We start from the raw sequence: 21,947 nt of genomic DNA, 5'->3' as shown, positions 1-21,947 counted from the left end.
TTTTCCTTCTCACAGCTGTTTTTTGCTTACTAAATCGGCATTTACTATATGAAGTAAGAGCTCAACTGTGCATTTTGACAATAAGAGACTGTAAAAGTGACCAGGTTTGGGAATTACTGTTTGTTATCAATTCTGCTTGACAACCAAGGTCTGGACTGAAAACAAGAAAACAATAATGTCAGATGGGTGATTTTCACTGTTTTACAGCAGCCGCAGTTGTAGATCAAATCCAGTCCATAGCCTGTTTTATTTTATTTTATTTTTTTTTACAAATAAAATTTTATTGAAACACAGTCACATTCATTTGTTTATTCAGTAACTATGGCTGTTTTTATGCTATAAAGACAGGGTTAGGCAGTTATGAGACAACATGGCCTGCCAAGCCCAGAGTACTTACTCTCAGGTCTTATAGAGCATGCGGGCTGACACCTAGCAGAATAACAAGTGCCACTTTTTTTTCCCCCCAAGACAGGGTTTCTCTGTATAGCCCTGGCTGTCCTGGAACTTACTTTGTAGACCAGGCTGGCCTCGAACTCAGAAATCCTCCTGCCTCTGCCTCCGGAGTGCTGGGATTAAAGGCGTGCGCTACCACACCTTGCACAGTGCCACTTCTTTTACTGTTCACTTACATGGTTTTCAGAGGGGTCCACAGAAAAAGTCACAGAAAATACGTGGACAGAAGCTCAGTGTGGGCAGTGCAAACCTGCAAACGAGCATTTGGGAGGTGGAAGCAGGAAGATTTTAAGTTTGTAGCTAGCATGCACTGTATGAAAACTGGCCTAAAAATGTAGGAATGTCTGGGCCAGGATGTGGAGTGGGTGGGCTGGGGAGCAGGGGATAGGGAGCTTTTAAAGGAGGGGAAACAAGGAAAGGGGATAACATTTAAAATATAAATAAAGAAAATATCTAATAAAAATGTAGGAATAAATGACACGTGGCTTAAGGCTTTTATGACATTCTGGATGGTTTAAAGAAGGACATTAAAAATGCAAAACAATAGGCAGTATTGCTAGGCAATAATTTCAATGAACTGGACTGTTAAAGAGAAAACCAAGAGCCAGTACAATACATAAATTATCACTTTGTCAGTGAACATTCCTTGTGTTGGCAACAGTATACCTCTCTCCTGTTGACAGACTGTATCCACCATGTTGGTATACAGGCCTCTTTCTCTGAAAAATGTCCAGAAGAGATGAAGAGGGAGAGGCTAGGAACTGTGATGCATTCCCTAGGGTCCCGGTGCCCAGGACTCAGAACTTCAGGGGAATGACAGGCCAGTACTTTGGTTGCTTTCTGTCACAGTGCTTGTCAAAGCTCAGCTGTACAGCAGTCTCCATGGCCAGGATCTTGGGAGCACTGTTGCCATATAAGCGCTTCATCTCTGCTTGGCGCCGCTCCCAGGGCTTCTCAGATGGGGGTTCCAGTGACCTACGGTGGTTGAAGTACAGGCCATGGTCCGCATTCACATAGTCATTCAGGCGCTCTGCGTCCAGCTGCTGCTGTCGCCCTGGGAATGGATAGGACTGACACCATAAAAGATAGACACATGCAGGGAGAGGATCTGCTGGATGCTGACACTCCTGCTACCACGCCTCACATGCCATCTGTGCTCCCTAAGCTCCTCCTACTGTCCTTCCCAATAGCAAACTTGGACCTTGTTGGGGCAGCTGCGGTGATCCGCAGATCCTAAGGCATGAAGCTCACTGTTCACTTCTTAGGGGCCACTAGCCACTAACAGAACCTGCAAAATGCCTCCAAGAAACCCACTATCCCAACCCACTAATCCTCTACAGCAGACCTTGAAGATACAGGAGAAAAATGAAAGCACTTGGCTTTCTCTTGTCATCTGACTGGCCATTAATGGCAGGCAGTCCTTGTTTGCTTTCATGTACTGTTTCTCCCTGGGAGGGAAAAGTTTCCTTCAACGTTCAGTGCTATCAAAAGCACATCTTTAAAAACTACATTTGGGGATGGACATTCACCGTGCTATATGTGGGGGTCAGAACAGTGTTCTTCTTCTACTACGTGAGTGCCAGGGAATCAAACACTGGTTACCAGGCTTGGCAGCAAGTGTATCTCTGCACTGAGCCAGCCCATCAGCCCGTTTCTTTCTTTGCCTTTTGCACTCAAGTCTGGTGTGCCTGTGTGTGTGTACACATGTGAACGTGGAGGCCAGAGATTGATGTCAGGAGTCTTCCTCAATTACTATCCATTTTAGATGGGCTGAGTCATTTGAAGCCAGAGCTCAAAATGCAGCTAGTCTGGTTAGCTGCTCCTGGGCCCTTGTCTCCACTTCTCATATGCTGGGATTGCAGCATGCCTGCCATGCACGTCTAGCATTTCTGAGGATGCTTGGGGGTCCGAACTCTGGTCCTCACACTTACTAGCACAAATGTGGGGTGTATGTGGCGTGGCCCCTCTGGATCTGACTCACGTTCTTCCAGCTACATAACAAAGCTGCTTTTCCTGGTGTGGAGCTCAACTTGTCAGGTCCCAGCTTAGCACAGGGGAGACCTGCCAAGTCTACTAATTCAGTAAATCCTGGTAAAGGAAGCATTGATTCAATGTCTTCCTCCCTTCTCTCCTTTTGTTTAAACCACAGACAGTCCCAACATTAAAATTCTTACTCCTATGTAAATACCAACATAAGAATGTCAACAAAGCAAAGCAGCAGAAGGGAGAAGGAAGTGGGCAGGCACACTTTTGTAAGCAACTCTGTCAAGAGGGAAATTGATAGCTTCAAGCACACTATCTATAGCCACTATTGTTACCCAGAGGAATGCCCTGAGATAAGGACTTAAACTGGCTGTAGGGGAATAACACTATGGGATAAATCATTCTTTCCATGGTGGGCCACTCTCTGCTAGTATCTGGAAGGGAAGACAGCAGTGAGCTAGTCAAGTGTGAAGGAAGACATTTATATAGCTATTCGAAGTCACCCTTGTAAATCCCGTTTTTGTTCTTTTTTGTTTATTTTTTTTATGACTAACACCTTGGAAATATCTAGGAGTTTTACAAACATTAGATATAGATATACAGCTAGGCCTGATAGCACGTATCTTCAATGCTAGCATTCAGGAGGCAGAAGCAGGTTTAAAACTGTGAGTTCCAAACCAGGCTGGTCTACATCATGAGTCCGAGAGAGCCAGAAGCACGAAGGGAAGTGCTGTGAGGGCATTCTGCTGTTGCACAGGAGCCTGGTTTCATTCCCAGCACTCATGGAACCCCAGTTCCGATGGGTCTGATGCCCTCTGGCCTCTGAGAATACCCCCAAACATTCGGCATTCACTTACACACATACGCAGAAGCAGACAAGACAAATAAAAATGGCTATGGCCACACATATACAGCCACTGTTGTCTTAGAACATCTGCCCTTACTTTCACGTGTGGAAAAATAAGTGCATAAAGCAAATGACAGGAAACAGCAGAAAAGGCATGCATGGCCTTTCCTGGGAAATGCACAGAACTGGCCCAATCACAAATGAATTGCAGGTCACCAAGAATTTTCTTCAAAACTTTGGTCTTTGGGCCAAGTTGAAAACATCAGCATTCCCGCTGTTCAGTGCTCAGAGGCATGTGCAGTCTACAGTCATGCTGAGCTCTGGGAGAGGAGTGTGGTGGTGAATGTGGCAGGGGAAATGGCCATTTCACCGCTGACCTCACTTCTATAGGGAAAACAAAAATCAAAACTGGGCCAGAGAAAAGCACCTGCCAGTTCTGTTTCTTATTTCTAGAGATCCCTGTGTTTGTGATGGGCAGCTAGGGTAGAATCCCCAATGGGGAGCGTGTTTTTCCCCTGGGCTCACTTTCTATCATTCCTTCACCTCTGTCCTGGAACTGCTCACCTCTGCTTCTTCTCACAGAACTTTAAAGTAAGCTTAGATTTCCTGGTGAGATACACAGGGTTTGTATTTTTTTTAATTAGATGTTTTCTTCATTTACATTTCAAATGTTATCCCCTTTCCTAGTTTCCTCTCCAAAAGTCCCCTATACCCCTTCCCCTGCTCCCCAACTCACCCACTCCCAGTTCTTGGCCCTGGCGTTCCCCTGTACTGAGGCATATAAAGTTTGCAAGACCAAGGGTCTTTCTTCCCAGTGATGGCCGACTAGGCCATCCTCTGCTATATATGCAGCTAGAGACATGAGCTTTGTGGGTACTGGTTAGTTCATATTGTTGTTCAGCCCTATAGGAGAGACACACAGTTTTTAACAAGCACTGGGTTCTATCTTTAGCCCAGGATGGCTATGTAGCCAAGGTGATCTTGAATTCCTTAATTTATGGGCTACACCTCTGAGGTGTAGGATTATAGTATAGTGCTACCATGCTTGGTTTCTACAGTGCTGAAGATGTAACTGCAGACTCTTCTCAAGCTAGGCAAGTATTTATCAACTGACTTATAGGCTAGACTAAACCATTTAGGTCAAAAACAAATGCTCTCTGATCAACTTGCTGTGTTCTAATGATCAGTTAGTTTCTGAAAATATTTTAGAATATATTGACTTAGGGAACCAAGAATTGTATGATACAATTCCTGGGCTTGAAGGCCTCTATTCAGTTTATTAATTGTTCTTTAATTCCTCCCACCCAAGTAAAGACAGCATCCTTAACCCTCACTCAGCACATTTTCCTTGTCAAGGTAAGGTGAGGGCTTAGCTAACTGGATGTGACTGGCCCAGCTCAAGTCGAGTAGTATCAGCGTTACAATGGAGAGCCAATAGTATGGTCGCCTTGCATGGGCAACAGCCTGTCTCATCATAAAACTGAAATCAGCCGTAGCACTCAATGTTACTGAGCACTCTTTCTCATGTGGTTGTGATACTGAGTCTTGATTGACAGCATGGCTGCATTGAGGGACACTTAGGAGATGGTAAAGCACGCCTCTGCAAGCGTCTACCAGTGTTTCTAGATGATCAACCAAGGAAGGGAGAAACATCTGTCAGGAATGTGGGTGGCACCACACAAAAGTCTGGGGCCCAGAGCAGGAAGAGGCCTGTCAGCGTAGGCATGCTCTGCTTCCACCAGAAGCTACGCTCACCTCATGGTTTACTGTTTTCCAGGCCCAAAGCCACGACTCCATCTGACTGATCTTGAACTGTAACATCTGAAACTCCCGAGCCAAAGCAAGTCTTTCCTTCCTAGGTGACAGGTCTTTGTCACAGGCATCAAAGGTGTGAGTAACATACAGGAATTGACTCACTAACTACAAATCAAAACAACACTTAGGTTCCATTCCAGCTTCAAACTGGGGCTGAAGAGGCCGAGCAGCAGGTTCTCGTCACTGGGGCTTACTCGGAAAGAGGCTTTGTGCAGATAAAAGATAATGATGAGATTGCACTAGATTAGTGTACACCTTAAATCTAAGGGGAGTGGCCTTATATGAGACAGAAAAGGACAAAGAGACACAGGGAAAGTCATGTATAGACAGATGGCGATACTGCTACAAGTGAAGGGATGCTAGAAGACACCAAGTGCTGCAGGAAGCAGGAGTCTCCTAAGACCACCAGAAAACACAGATACTTAGCTATGAGTCATGACAGTAGCAACATTACAGTTATAAAGTAGCAGCAAAAGTAATTGTATGGTCGGGTATCAGCACAGCATAAGGAGCTGTATTAAAAGGGTCACAGCAATAGGAACGTGGAGAAGCACTGCTTTAGGGCCTTTGTAGGAAGGCTGCCCTGGGGACACCTTGATTTTGGATGTGAAAAAAATAAACCTCTGCTGTTTGGCCATGAACATTGCTGTAATTTGCTACAGCAACCCTATAAAACAATACAAGAGTTAATATGCATGTGGAATTAAACAAGCATGCCTCACCTCTAACTAGTAATACATTTTAAAGGAAAAACTTTACTGGACTCCATCTAAGTTTAGGGCCCATGGTTTTGGTATCAGTCTGTGCATCTATAAGAAGCTACCAGGAGAACTGAGAGATGGCTTACTGCTTAAGAGTTCAGACTGCTCTTGCAGAAGATCTAAGATCGGTTCCCAGTACCTAGGGCAGGGGATTTAACAACTGCCTTTAATGCCAGGTTCCAGGGTATCCAAAGCCTTTGGCCTATATAGGCATTGTACGAACATTCATACTCCTTGCACTCCCTAATTAAAGATGATTTTAGAAAAGAGTTATTACTAATGTAGAATTATAATCCATAATGGGAAAAAATAATCACAGGAAGCAACTTGGACTTGAGGGAAATTTTACACAGCAGGAAATTACTCACTAAATATGCTACTCAATAATTAGCTCAAAGGCAGCACAGTTTGAGAGACAAAGCACTACAATGATATATGTTGAAGAATGGTATCGCCCGCCCCTCATTTTTCTAGGATCAGCAGGGCTTTCTGATGAGATTTTCTGCTATGTTGCCAAAGTTAATGGCGACAGCATAAGCAAGAGACAGCACAGGCTTGAGTAAATCAAGGATGCCTTTTTGCCTCATCAGCAACAGACTCAAAACACAGTCTCCTCACTCTGGGTCCCCCATTCCATCCAATATAGCCCTGAAGTGAGTGGACAATCACCGGCTTAGCTTTAGCAAGGAGGGTGCCTTTACCCACTCCCTTCTACTTTTCTGTGACCTTCCACATCCATTATCTTAATGGCTGTTCTTTAGTTCTTCCGAACATCCGTACTAGAGGAGATGAAGGCATACTTGGAATGGTCAGAGTCAGTGTGCTTTCATACTTTATCCACATTATTTAAACCAACACAGCTCAGGAAACACTGGGCTGTAAGCCTTGTTTTCTAGAGGACAGGCTAATGGTTTTCAGTGCATTGACTTGAAGGGTCAGTCACTATGGACACAAGGACGGAAAGCCTCTGAATGGGGTACATAATGGAGCACATGTTCCCCATGAGATGTACAAACACAAGTGGACTCTTCAGTAAAAATAACACAGTAGTCTAAGCTCCAAGTGAACTTACCTTTTCTCTCATTCCAAATAGATCGTGCTCCCCCAAGTCTTAAGCGTTCCATTTCTCCACAGCTACCTGGCAACAACCATCCTTCCGCTGCTTTGGACACTGGCTCTACCCCTTGTTTGTATCAGTAACTTTGGGCTATATACCACAGCTACTCTTCTATACATCATTTAAACAGGAGTCTATTTCAATTTCATTTAAGAATATCACACTCTCTGAGAACACGTCCTTGTTTTGAGCCAACATCCACCCTTGAATCACATCTAATAAAGACCTTTCTGGCACAATGTCGGGACTGCAGGGGCAGGGTTTTTTCTGGAGGGCTTTCTTTCCTATGGGGAATGTTAACGTTCATTCATGTTCCTTGTAAGTATCATGCAGTTTCAATTGATGGCTATTTATGACTAAAATGTATCCCGCTGAATGCTAACCATGTTTCCTAAGAATTGAAATCACAGCTAACCTTTAAAATGTTACAACTGTCTATTTTCTAAGAAGTGCTGTTATCACTAACATTTTGAGGAAGTATGTTAAGAGGAAATGATGACATATAACATAATGGAAAGCATAAGTGTTTCCAAGGCACTGAAGGAGTTGGTTTTTTCTCTTTATTATGCTGGGGATAGAACCAAGACCCTTGTGCATGCTGGGCAACCACCTTTCCACGGGGCTACTGCCACCTTTCAGGTACTTGTCTATGTGTGTGAGTGCCTGCAGTGAGGCCTGAAGTTGGTGTCGGTTGTCTCCCTTGATTACTCTCTACCTTACTTTTCTGTTTAAGTTGAGGTAGGGTCTCTCACTGAACCTAGAGCTACCTGAAAGGCTAATCTTCAAAGCCAGCTTATCCTGGGGATCAGAGTACTAGAATTACAGATGGATATCATGCTTGACCAGCTTCCATGTTGGTGCCAGAAATCTGAAGCCTGGTCTGAAGGCTTGTGAGACAGGCGCTTTATCCAGGGAGCATCTTCCTAACGCCATGCAGGATTCCCTATCCTGTTTCAAGTTTTGTGCTTTCATTATTTAAAGATGTAATCAATGGAGACAAGAACATGCTTGCTGTCCAGGCTGAAGAATTTTATTCAACAGCTCACTGACAATGATGGACTGTGTAAATGACATATGCTTGTTGACTGACTACTTCTGAAGTCTTAGGTTTAAGAACCCAGGTATGCCTTTTCTCGCAAGTAATAGTTTAGACTCCTGTGCTCTCTAACCCATGTTGTAACTCACAGTATAACAAGTACACGTGAACAAGCTCCAGCACCTTACCTCTTCATTTTTGGTGCATGTCTAAATTAGACAAATTACTGCTTTGTATGCATTCTGAGAAAAGCTAAAATTTATTTCTGGGGACCACAGAAAGAAATGTACCATGGGGTTCTTGAATTGGCCTGGTGGGTAAGGGCACTTGTCATTAAGACTGATGACCAGAGTGCAATCTCGGTGACCCATATGGTATAAGGAGAAAAGCAACTTTGGCAAGTATGGCCTCTGACCTGCACACTCTCCCACAGATAAATAAATAATTAAACATAACAAAGGAGAAATGTATTCTATGCACATCAGAAACTATTGCTTTCATATAGTTGTTTGGATATACATTCTTTTTATCACTACATGTATGTTTGTGAATCGTGTTTATGCCTCATGCTCCTGAAGGTCCCAAGAAGGCACTGGATCTCTTGGAATTATTGTTACAGGTGGGTGAGTGCTGGGAATGGAGCTTGTGTCCTCTGCAAGAGCAGCAAGTATTCCTAACCACTGAGCTATTTCTCTAGCCCCTGGATATACTTTCTAATATGAGCATGCCAAAGAAATCAACAGTTTACTCAGAAGAAAACAGGTAAACCGAAGAGAACAAGTGGTGAGAGAAGAATCACAAGCAGATACTAAAGGAAACAATACTTTATGCAAAGTCTGCTGCTCAGTCCCTGGCATCTACTGGGGATCAATAAAGCCTAATCTATTGTTAAGAGGGCACAGGCATTTTAAAATGGAAATGAAACTTTCCTTTGTTGAATTCTCCATGTCTCTGTTTATTAGAAAATTCTAGGTTAGAAGCTGGCTATAATGATCTATATCTTTAACCCAGAAAACTGAAACAACTCAGAAACCTGAGGTAGGAGGATCAGAAGTTTCAGGTCAATTTGGACCATATAGGAAGACTGTCTCAAAAACTCAACTAACCAACCAAGTGAAAATTCTATATACAATACCCAATGCGACCCTACTGAAAGGCATTTTGAGACAGAATACTGGTTGTAATGGGAAAAGAAATATCTGTACATTTTCAAGGGCACTTAATAATAATAATAAGAGGTCTGATGAATAGTAGAAATTTTAAAAAGAAAAATTCCTGCTTTGGGACTTACTGTACAAAGCCCTAAGCGCTTTACTGCAAAGCTCTGTCCTGTAGTGTGGAGAAAACAGGAAAGCTGTACCTAGGAGGCATTTTGTTACTCTGTTTAGGTTCACACTGACTGTATAGTGCAGGGAGCTGTATAGGAGCAGCTCTGAGCTGTGTCCCAGAGAAGCGCTCAGAGTCCAGCATTTGGGAAACCTCACAGTGTCAGGGAGAAGCACAGCCCAGAGAAAGCTGCATTGCAGAGCGGAGCACAGTCTGCAAGAGTGGACTCCTACTAGCAAGTGGGTGATTGTGTAATTAGCCTCCTTAAGCTTCACTTTTCTCAGCTGTAAAATGAGTTTCATGCCTTGAGGGTCGGCTATGTGGATTAGAGAAGGTATGCACGCATGCGCACATACACATTTCATCTGGTTGAATGTCTGATGCTCACAAAATGGTAGGTGTATTATTAGGAACTCAAATGAACAGCACTATATAAACCAACTCTGAGGACCAGATATAACTGAGGTACAGCATCACTATAGTTTTTTCTAGGCTTAAGACCAGATTTAGATTATTCACTGCACCGAAATAAAACGTTATAAAAGAACTCGGCATGTCAGACAAGAAAAGCGCCGTGAACATCAGGGCAGGGAAGAGACTTACTTCTCTCCTCTCTGTGCCTCTCGGTCTGCGCGAAGTACTGCCGGAGCTCCTCGGTGATCTCCATATTGCTCAGGTCGCACTCTACTTCATCATCTGAATCTGACTCCAGCTCTTCCTCCTCACACCGTGCTTCATTCCCTCTTGTGGATGCCTGGGTTCTACTGCTATTACGCAGAGGCTGCCCAGGGCTTTTGGGATGGGAAACACGGTAGGGAGACTCCTGCTGCGCCATGTGCTGGCCTTGAGAGTCCCAAGGATGCCCAGCCTCATAAGCAGGAGAGTTCCAGGGAAGAGCTCCATGAGGGAAGAGCCACGGGGATGTGAAATAGGAATCCCTGAACTTTCTGTAGGCATTCTGGTGGCCCTGCATCCAAAGCATTGCGTGATGATAATGTTGCCAGTATCTTGCATATACTGGGTGAGAATACCAAGATGCACTAGCCCTCCAGTTGGAGGCCTACAGAGTGGACATATAAACAGACATCAAATGGTTCAGTCTCTAGAGAATCTTCAAATGTTTATCCAACTAACTAACCAACAGCTATTTACTGAGTGTTATCGGCTACTTTTCTGTTGCTGTGATAAAATATCAGGAGCAAGAACAGTTTAAAGAAGAAAGAGTTAGAGGGCTTACAGTTCCAGAGGGTTTGAGTCCATGATGGCCAGGAGGCACAGCAGCCTGAGCAGAGAGCTGAGATCACAGCTTCAAACATGAACTTGAAGTAGAGAGAGAGAGAGAGAGAGAGAGAGAGAGAGAGAGAGAGAGAGAGAGAGAGAGAGAGAGAGAGAAAACTGGAAGTGGGGCAAGGCTATGCATTCTCAAAGCCCACACTCAAAGTAATGTCCTTCCTCCTGCAATACTACACTTTCCCAGAACTTCCCCAAACACTGCCACCAACTGGGGATCAAGTGGTCAAATACCGGAGCCTCGAGGGAACATTTCCCATTCAAGCCACCACACTCCTTTCCATGAGGGTGCTATTAAGCTTAAAAACACAAGTGTAAGATAGGTTTGTGCTCACTGCAGAGGGCAAATGTAACACATTCCCTGACTATCTGTACTTCAGCTCCCCACAGAACAACAGCTGAAGGTTATGGGGGCTTATATAATGTGATTAATGTTGACAACTTCACAGGATCACGAATCATCAGGGTGGTAGATCTCTGGGTTCACTTGTGGGGGAACTATCTTGATTATGTTAATTGAGTCTGGAAGATCTTTTCAGTGGATGGCACCATTCCTTTGCTGGGATACTAGACTATATAAATAGGACAGAAGCGTGCATTCATCACTCCACGTTCCTGATTGTGTATGCAATATTACTGCCACGATGAACAGTACCTTTCGACTGTGAGCCAAAATAACTTTTTCCTGTCTTTTGTATTTTATCACAACAACAAGAAAAGAAACCAAGACACTGAGGACAGAGACAAATAAAGATTATCTATCTTCTTTGAAAAATGCCTTCATTTTATTCACAGTATTTATTTATAGTAAGAGTTTACTTTAAGATTTTTTAAAATTAGTATGTGTAACTACAGTTTTATAATGACATTTTCATGCTGTACACGATGTATTTTGATTGTAGCCACCCCTGATTACCAGGTTTCACCCTGTCCCACTCCTAATGTTCTTCTTCCCCAGCAGTCGTCTGTGTACTTTTTGACAAGACAAGGAAAGATAAAAGTCCTGACATTCGTTAACCTGGCTATCTGTATTAGCTCCAAGTCAGAAATGGCCTGCTCATTCTAATGACCATGCTAGGGTTCCTTCCCTTATTTCCTACTAATCTGCTCGCTGAGTCCATTCCTCAATGTGTGAGACATATGTCTAATATCATACAAGATGCTCTTTTTACTTTTAGTTGTCTGATAGACAGGCTAAGTATCCCTTATCTCAAACACTAGGGCCAGAAGTGTTTCAGATTTCAGTAGCTTTTGGAATGGCTGCATATATTAAGAAAAATAGGTAATCTTACCATTGCTGTTATCTCTGATTGCAAAAGTCCAAGTGGGAACTAAAAGACAAACACAAACACAGTGAGAACATTTCGTCACCACTCTATAGGACAGTCACAGCTATTCCATGGTCTTCAACGTAGCCCTTAAGAGGCTGTTTTTTTGTCTCAGTATCATGACTGATCTTCTTGCAACAAGAATCTGTTACCTGGGTTGTGATCTTGTGGTCCGGAGAAGAGCAATCTCCCTTAGGTGTGATTGAGTCAAAGGACCCCAACTGGTTTTGTATTCCACTACTTGTTTACTCAAAGAAAAGTCTATGAAAATAACCATAACCACATAACTTAGTAACAGCAGTACACAAAATAATGTATCTTAGAGCAAGGGTTCCAAGCCTACAATACTACTTTACTAGTTTTCCTTCCTTCCTTCTTTTTTTTTTCTTTTCTTTTCTTTTCTTTTCTTTTTGGAGACAGGGTTTCTGTGTAACAGCTCTTGCTGTCTTGAACTCTCTATGTTCAAGGCTGGCCTTGAATTCAGTGATCCACCTCCCTCTGCCTCCCATGTGCTGCAATTAAAGGCACGTGTTACCACCGTCAGTCTACTTTACGAGTTGTAAACATAGGCAAATGTCTATTTAAAATAACCTTGCCTTCTCTTTCTTTTTGAACATTTCCTTATTATTTATGGCCTATGTGGGCGTGTTGTGCGTGCCATCACACTGAGTACAGAAGTCACATGTGACTGAGTCAGTTCTCCTGGAACTCACTCAGGTTGTCAGGCTTGCTGGTGGGCACCTCTACCCATGGGGCCATCTTGCCAGCCCGTTCTTGGGCTGTCTTGAAGCTTGAAGACATTCTGTCTTTCCAACTGACTAGAAGCCCTAAGTGTGGGGCTTGTAGAAGCTTCTTCCAACAAGACGCTTCTCCAGCCTACCTCAGCTTTGGTTTTTGTTTCAAACAATACTCTTTTCCCTAATCACCCTGCTTCCTTGCAGAAGAAGGCTCCAGAGGTATGGCAGAGCATTACCTACACATCTTTTACAACCCAGTTAAAATAAATGTGAGGGCTGGTAAGTCGATCGGCAGGTCATCACACCAGACTGATGACCTGGAACCCACAGTGGAAAGATTCCAAACGTTGTCCTCTGGCCTTGGCCTGTGCACACGCACATACACACTAATAATAAATTAAAAAGTTAATTCCTTCTCCTTAACAAGGAGTTTCTAAGATGCCTGGCAACACCAGAAGTACTTTTAACAAGTTATATCAGGTGTGGCGGTGCATGCTTGTAATTCCAGCTTGGGAGGCTGAGGCAGGAGGATTGCCATGCTTCAAGGTCAAGGTCATTCTGGGCTACAGAACTCTTGTCTCAAAACAGTTAACAAAAATAGTATCTTAAAATGCATGCAAATTTAAGATCATGAAATAAAAGCACAAAAACCCTGATACTTAAAGAACCATTCATAATGAAATGTAACAAGCTTTCAGATAGAGCACCACTAAGAGGGTGGATGACACTGCAAACTTCTCTTGTGTTTTTTTTTTTTTTTTTTTTTTTTTTTAAGATTTATTTATTTATTATATGGAAGTACATTGTAGCTGTCTTCAGACACTCCAGAAGAGGGAGTCAGATCTCGCTACGGATGGTTTGTGAGCCACCATGTGGTTGCTGGGATTTGAACTCTGGACCTTCGGAAGAGCAGTCGGGTGCTCTTACCCACTGAGCCATCTCACCAGCCCGCAAACTTCTCTTAAACACAGTCCATACCTGATAAATTTAGGGCTATGCTGGTGTGTGTGTGTGTACGCACACACACACACACACACACACACACACACACACACACACACACACACAAGGTGGATGAAAACCAGGAGAAATTTATCAAATGCAGTGAGTGTTTTAAGTTGAATCGATCCACTTTTCAACTGTGATTTAAAGGTTTCATTCAAACAGGGCCCATTTCCTGGAGATTCAGCTAACAGCTAATGTTCTTTATAGGCTATGGAGGAAATAGAAAACAGTCAGTAATTGGGTGTGTTACCATCCAACAAAATAAAACGCAAATGCAGTGATAGAAGAAATCAGTGCAGACTTAAGTGCTAAAGTATAATAAATATTAGCCCATAAGTATTAATTATTATTAATAATAATAATAATATTAATAATAATCCACTTTAGCTAGGTTTCATATTTCTGTCACCGAAACCTGAAGAACTTCCAGTGCCTGCAGCACACAATGACATCAAAGTGAGCTCATGTGTGTCCTAATCAAATTGGTTTTTTGATTAACAAATAGCATTGGAATTAAATGAGAAAAGTCCAAGAGTCATAGTGTGTCTCCTGGAAATTTAGAGCTTTGCATCCTAGCAGGGTGCAGTAGTACATGCCTGTGATCCCAGTACTCGGGAGTCTGAAGCAGAAGTGACAAAGTTTGAGGCCAGCACGGGCTACAGCACTGAGTTCCAGACCAGTCTGAGCTATAAGCTCAGACCCTGTCTTAAAAAATGTAAATAAATAAATAAACCAAGCAATCCAAGCAAACCAAAGTGCTTGGAATATAGACGTCATTCTATGCCTTGCAAGTGGATCAAGTCTGATGAACTCAAACTGAAGAAACCTCACTGTGAATGAATATTTATTATAGGCCAAATCCTGTTTTGACTTACGTAAGATCCAAGCTGGCCTTAAAGGTGCTAGCATATTCTGAGACAGCAGAGGCTCTTTTCCTACAGATAGACATTTAAGTAATATGAGACTTCGGGCAGTAACCCCTGGAGATGATCAAGGGTAATTAGTGACATTTGCCCAGCAGCTCAAATGTCAATGGCTGTGATTAAAAAGGGCTTCAAAGGAGTTCTACTTTGCACAAAGGTTGCTTATGATTTGGGTTCAACAAATAATTAGGCAGCAAGGTTGCAGTGATACTACGTAATAGGGATCACTCAGTGCTCACTCAAAACATTTCTGTAAGCCAGAAGCCAGGAAAACCATCTTTGCTTACTAAAGAAAGTGGATTTCAACTTTCCAACCACAAGAGGTTCACCTCGAGCCCGGTGTATCCCACCATCAAGAAGGTAACGTAAGTTAACTAACTAATCACATTCCTTGTGAGCCATGCTGAGGCAAGCCAAGGCCCTTGTACAAGCTAAGCAAGCACTCTACAGAGTTACGGACCCCCCAGTCAGCTACCAGACATTTTTTTAAGACCTAGGCCATAAAGGAAAAATGCAATTTATGTCAATGATAGACTACAGGAACTTTGCTAGCAATTTTATTTGCTTTGAATACCAAGTAGAAGAGGAATTCAATTAGTTTTGGCTGCTGGAATAGTTATAATCAAATTGGTGCCATCCTTCAGCAAGTAGAGGGTCACTAGGGTTGGATATAAGAAATGCTCATTGCCTCATTGGCTTTATTTTTTTTTCTTCCTGACTCCCCAAGCCAATCTGTCATATTCTTTTAAATTTTAGGACCCCTAAGATCCTACAGATCTTCAAATTAATAATTTTGAAGAGTTAAGATTGAAATTTACAAAGAAATCTCTCAAAGTCAAATAAGATAAAGCACAGAGAAACATGTCAGAAAGGCATAGCAATTTGCACAGAGCTTTATAATTCTTAGCTCAGGATTTCTAGTACCACTTTTCATATTTTATGCTAGAATTTTTCAGCAAAGGTTCAGATAGGAAATATTTTTAGGGTTGTGGGCCACACGCACTGATTTTTTTTTATATATATATAATGTCAATGTTCAACTCTGCTTTTAAAAACACGACAAAACAAGCACCCCTCACCTTTCAAACAATTCCCACCTTCCTGTTGATCACGATTTTATGTTACTATGATGATACCTTGTATGTTCTATACTGGTATACTGAGCATCCCGACTAGTCTTCACTTTCCACTTGGACCTCAGTAGAGCATTCTCCTACCTTTCATGAATTATCAGGCTCCACTTAAGACTAACAGAAACAAAACCAGAAATTATGATCAACTCTATCTTGGTCAGTGATCCCTAATATTTGGGGCAAACGAGGAGTAAATGTTTCTACTAATAAGTAAGGAAATTGGAACATTTATTAGATCTCTTCTTAGACATATAAAGACTTTATTAGAAGTACCAACAAGTACTGGAGAGATGGCTCAGGGTTAGGAGCACTGATTGCTCTTGCAGAGGATGGTTTCCCAGCATCCACACAGTGGCTCACAACCTTCTGTGCCTCCAGCTCCAGGGGACCTGATGCATCTTTTGGCTTCCTTCGGCACTATATGAATGTAGTACACTTACATACATGCAAGTAAAACACTTATACACATAAAAAATCTGTTAAAAAACAGTAACAAGAAGTCCTGTAAAACACTATCAATCTGAAGCACACGGGGGGCCATGGTTTCTGGTACAGACTGCTCACTTGTCATTAGTAGACAGGACCTTGAGGAAGCAGGCACGACAGTTTTCAGGAGATATACCTGGAAAGAGTACAGTCTTCCTTCAAAGGGAACCTGCCCCTTTGTAAATGCATCTGTTAATATTCTAAAGCTGGCTAAGGATTTAACAAGAACACTTAGCATCCCTGGTAAAGCTCACACTGCAATACTCCCAGGCATTACAGCAGTACTTTCATGTCAAGGAAAGCAAGCATGTGGGGGCAGCAGGTTCCATTTTATCTTTCACTCTCCCGACCCAAGTCTCCTTCTCCTTTCTGGAACAAGCCTTCAGGGACTGAGTTTTCTTCTGAAGGGCTGGTAGAACTGAGAGAAAAGCGATTGGCAATGTCAGGGAGGGCCGGATCTGCAGCTCTGCAAACTGGGCAGCCCTCCACAGCGGAACACAATGGCATCATGGTCACCACCCAGCTGAGCTCTGGGGAATACAGAGACCATTCATTGTCTGTCCTCAACCACCAAAGGAGGGAGGAAAAAACCCACGACAGCATTGAGGTCATTCACTAACCACCGCTGAGGCCTACAGACAAGACAGAGCCTCCCAGTCTTGAATGATATATTTTCCCATACGGCCTTTCTAAGGCAAAAAAGAAAAAAGGGGGGGGGAAGCACATTTGTTCTACAGTGGCACTGCTTGCTCTGAGAGAGATATTTTTAAATGCACAACTATAAACGAAGAACAACAGTTGGAAATTCTGTCATTTTTTCCCCCAGATAAAAAAAATTCCACCTATGATAATGCTTTGTTGAAAGGCAGTGGTATCTCATATTTATTCTTTTCATTGCATATTTGTATACCATTTCTTTTTTTCTTGAATATTTATAATCTTATAATTATAGGATGTAGGACGTGTCATCGCAACCAGAAAGTAAAATAGAACCACAAGTCCTCCTCAGAACGATAATGTATATTCTATAACACCAATTTCCTTTCTGCTTCATCTTCCTTTATACAATTTTGAAAATTAAATACATGAAAGGTCATTTGCTTTTACTTTTGCAAAGGAAGATATTCAAAAGAAATTATTATATTATTAGTCTTTGTGTCTACAGCCTGGAGGGTCAATTTTTTTTTTTCTGTTGAGGGCCCCATTGATTTGGCTTTGAGCCAGACTGACAGTCTGGGGGTGCAATGAAGACCATGAGAACACACTGCCTGCTACAAAGCAGTATGCTGAGGACTAAAACGAAGTAAATGAAGGTGCCTTGAGTAACACAAGTTCACGTGTGATAGTAAGAAATCTTCCTGAACATGCAATGCCAGCCCATTAGAGATGCCTGTCAATTGTATAAATACCAGTAGTTCACTCAATGAGAAAAATGATAAAAACAGGGACTTCTGACACTCTTGTTTCCTACCCTCCTACTCTTGCTGTCCCCATGCCACCACCCCTAGCTGGCTGTTGTACTTGGTTGAACGTATCAGGCTTGACACTCTCATGGATTTTTTTTTCCTATGGCTTTGTATGGTCCCTACTTAGTCATGTAGACATCAAAGATGGCATGAGTCCAAATGGCCTACTTCCACCAGAGAACGAGTCCAAGCTCCACTTTTAAAACAAGAACATTGGTTTATTGTGTGCATGTGTCAGGTTTGGTGACAAGTGCCTTTACCCACTGGGCTACCTTGCCAGCTCCCCAAACTCCATCTTCAGCTGGACACAGGGCCTGCTTACAAGCATATAGCAGCCGACTGTGTTTCCATCTCTAACAGCCACCTTCAGAGCTGAAGATGGAGGGAGACAAGTAAGTATTATTTAACCCCGTTCACTTTCTCAAGCCGAGGCTCCAGTTTATGCTTGCCTGGGTGTTGCATTAAGTGCTGTTCCAAGGCAGGCATGGGGCGGGGTGGGAGGAGACTGAAAGGGTATAGTTAACAATTCTTGCCACCTCCCCTGCCCAAATCACATACCACTCATGGAAAGGCACTGTTTAATTTATCAGCAAGGGTGATAAAGATTTGTGAATGGTTTACTTTGCAATCCTGCAGAATCCTTTATGTGGCTAGTGTCGATCAGAAATCAACTAGAAGCCCAAGAAAGAGCAAGATACTCTGACTCAGAAACACCACAGGTAACGGGGAGAACTGAAAAAAACCAGGACAACAGAGGATGACGACAGTGATAATCTGGTTCAAAAGAAGAAACAGATGGTGTTCGTCTCATTTCAGGCATGTGTTTCATACAGCATATCTGAGTGTGACCATAAAAAAGTCAGGGCCAAACACAGCACACACTCAATTGCTGGCACAGCAGCAAAAATCTTGAGTAATTTGGGTAGTTAAGACCACTTTTATCTTTCCAGTGAATTATTTTAAATTACTTTCTATAAACATATTTCTGATAATTCTATGCTAAATTCTTTTCTGCATACTGTACTTGCTCCGGGCACTTATTTGGAGGGATAGATGCTATACTTTATTCCTTTTAGAGGTCCCATTTTTCTTCCACCAGAGAAAATAACAGGTATAATCTCCTGCCTTTGGGGGCTACTGGAATTGTTGAGATTGTCTGTTATATCCTGATAATATTCTCTCCTACCCGTGCTCCCCCAAATTATTAAGGGGCAGTAACTAAAAACAACAATCAGTAAGAAGTTCCAAATGTCTAAATATATTAATATATTTCCAGTTCATCTGGCCTTAAATGTTACAGTCTGCATCTGATTGTCCAAGTGCTTTATGAGTGGATTTCCCAACATAAAGAAGTAATTCTGAGAGTTCTATAGTGTGCTTGAGAACTCTTATCTAACCTCTAGCTATGTTTAATTTCCTGCCATCCTTCTTATCTTAACTTCTCCTTAAACGCTGGACTTGAAGAAACACCAATAAGCCTCTGCCATCTGTAAAACAGTTTCACGATGGAAACGCCTGCCTCTCTGCAACTTGGGTTGATTTTTCCCCCCAGCCCAGCAGTCAACAGAAGGGATCATACACTTTACTGTGAACTTGCACGTGTTAGATTTACCCAAAGCATATACACATGGTTTCTCTTTCCACTGCCATCCCAAAGACACTGTTATCTTGACGAATCATGCTAGCATAAATTGTACTTTCAAACAGTATCACAATCTCACAATTCATAGAGGCTTTGTGTCTGTAACTTTTAGTCTTAAGATTTTGAGTAATGTTCTGGCTTTTAGTTAAAAAACAACAACAAAACAAAAACCAACAAACAACCCCCCCCAAGCAAATAAAAACCCCAACAACAGTGGAGTCCAGAGCCTAATTTGTGCAACGAGTTTGTAACAATCATTTCAGAAAAAAAAAGGGAAAATGGTTCAGAACTCTGGCTACCCACAGCAACTGTCAAATGTTCTTAAGATAACATCAACTAAGAATTCTGACCTACAGAACTCAAAAGTTGCAAGGGGGGCGGGGGAGAAACTCAGGTTTTTGTTGTTTTGTTTTTGTAAATGAGCCAGTAGCTTAGACATCTCTGCAGAAACGTGTCCTGACAGACTTCCTGCAACATTGTGATCCACAGCACGTTTGAATTACACTGTGAGTTAAAACAAAACAAAACAAACAAAAACCCCAAACCTTCCCATGCTTGAGCCTCACTTCTCAAGATCTGAACTGGAATAGTCTGAGGTGGGGGCCTGGGAACAGAATTCTCAGCAGGCACCCAAGGATTAGGAAGCACATAGGGCTTGAGAGCATAAATTAGAACTAGTTTTAACAGTCTGTCAGGGGTTGGGACTCTCACGGGTCTAGGCAACCTCCTCGTGCTGCCGGGTGATGGTAATTAAAGCCACAGCATGAGCGCCAAGCCAGTACTCCAAGCTTCAGGAGTCCGCCACGCTATTCCCTTACTCCCCAAAAGCAACCCATCAGCCCCCGAAGTCACCTCGTGGGCACGCAGCTGGCAGATCTCGGGCGGTGGGCAACAACGGACCTAGCTCTGGTGGTGGGGAGGAGGAAGGGGCGGGAGAAGTGGGGGAGTGACACAAGGAGAGCGGGAGGCTCGGGTTGCCTGGGCAACAAGGAGCTCGCTTCCGGTACGGGGCTTGAAAGACGGAAGTCCCGCCTTATCCGTGACGTAACGTCGTGTCAGTGGCTACACAGAGTCAAGGGCGGCACAGGAAGCGAATTCGTTTGTTTGGGCGGTCCCGGCAGCTAGCTATTGGGCACTAGGGGATCAGAACTGAATTGCACCCTCAGCTTTCGGTTATTATTATTATTATTTCTTCTTTAGCTTTTACTTTCTTTTCACTTTCTTAACTAAAATGGAAGGTGAGAAATTGTTTTGAAAATACAGATTCACTCAGATCTGTGTCAGCTTGACATTTATGAACCTTAATTTGTACCTAGTGTTTCTGTCATTATAATCGTCAGCAGTACATGCCCTTCTAGAGTTGCACAAGAGTCCTTAGTAACCAAAGATGAACTACTAGAAGGCCAAGTGGGCTTATTTGGCAAAATGTGCCATATTTTGCAGGAATTTATTACTAGGAAAACCAGATTTGGACCAGATGCATGGTTATTCCAAAAAGTGAAAATAGGAAACAATTTAAATGCCAAAGGCTAAGATAATTAGGCAATGTCAGTAGTGGGACATTATTACCTTATCATTCCTGTAATATTGGTGAATCAAAGTAGTATAAAAGAATATTTAGCAAACATATACCAGATGTCTACTATATGCTAAGTATCTGCAGTGTCTTGTAGCTTCAAGGCACACGTGATTTTGAGGTACTTAAATGTGAGAATTTTCGATGTGCTTAACTAAATTCCACAGTACATTTTAAAGAGTTAATATTGAAAAAAAAATACGTGAACTGTCTAGTTGTTGTTGACACTGTCTCACTTTCAGCTGGGTCGAAGGTCATCATCTTGCCCTGGCTGGTTTGAATTCCCAGAGATCCACCGGTCTCTTGACTGTTGGGATTACAGGCACGCGTATCAACAAGCCTGCCTTAACTAACTCACATTTTAAGCAATCTTAACCTGGCAGTGGTGTAGCTTCATTGATAGAATGTTTGTCCAGCATGAATGATGCGCTGGATCATTCCTTTATAACATCTCACATCTGGGCATATTGGCGCATCTGTAATCCTAGAATTCTGGGCATGGAAGCAAGGTTGTTGTGGCTACACAGTGAATCTGAGGTCAACCTGGGATGCATGAAGCTGTTTGAGGAAAAAAAAAATCCTTGCCTTAGGGAAGGAGAATTTACCTTAAATGAAGAGTAAAATGAATTCCATGTACATATTTTAATATTTATGTACATATTTTAATAATATGTACATATTTATTAATCTGTTCAATAGAACATGAAATTATATATGTGGCATAAATTATAATTCTAAAGGAGAGTAATATTTTACTTAGTGAATATACACTGGTAAACACAGTTTTTTTACTTCACAAAATTGACAATTGGTTGGGTAGAGATCATAGACAGTCAATGCAAGTGTAATTATGTTTTTCATTTGTTTGTTTAGAAAGAGTCTCATGTAGCCCGTGCAGAACTCCTATTTCCCAGGTGCGAGAATATTCATTACCATACCTGACATATTGTAGTAAATTTATATGATGAATATATTGCAGAAAGGGACAACACACACACACACACACACACACACACACACACA

General features: G+C 42.4%; 1 protein-coding gene across 3 annotated transcripts; it reads right to left on the bottom strand.

Annotated features, from left to right (window-relative positions):
• Positions 1 to 238: 238 nt before the first annotated feature.
• On the bottom strand, positions 239 to 20,297 carry Gemin8 (gem nuclear organelle associated protein 8). Of its 3 annotated transcripts, NM_001310722.1 has the most exons (5): positions 20,201 to 20,297; positions 12,109 to 12,217; positions 11,921 to 11,959; positions 9,942 to 10,398; positions 239 to 1,507 (listed from the first exon to the last, which is right to left on the bottom strand). In NM_001310722.1, exons 3-5 carry the CDS (start codon positions 11,921 to 11,923, stop codon positions 1,251 to 1,253), a joined length of 717 nt encoding a protein of 238 aa, NP_001297651.1. In that variant the 5' UTR covers positions 11,924 to 11,959; positions 12,109 to 12,217; positions 20,201 to 20,297; the 3' UTR covers positions 239 to 1,250. The 3 variants fall into 3 exon arrangements, with proteins under 3 accessions (NP_001297651.1, NP_666350.2, NP_001297653.1); NM_146238.4 differs by lacking the exon at positions 12,109 to 12,217; NM_001310724.1 differs by lacking the exon at positions 12,109 to 12,217 and having other exon boundaries at positions 9,942 to 10,305.
• Positions 20,298 to 21,947: the final 1,650 nt, after the last annotated feature.

This window comes from Mus musculus, chromosome X, assembly GCF_000001635.26.
Source record: "Mus musculus strain C57BL/6J chromosome X, GRCm38.p6 C57BL/6J".
NCBI lineage: Eukaryota > Metazoa > Chordata > Mammalia > Rodentia > Muridae > Mus > Mus musculus.
The sequence above is the reverse complement of the archived record's forward strand: the minus strand, read 5'-3'. Positions and strand labels throughout refer to the sequence as shown.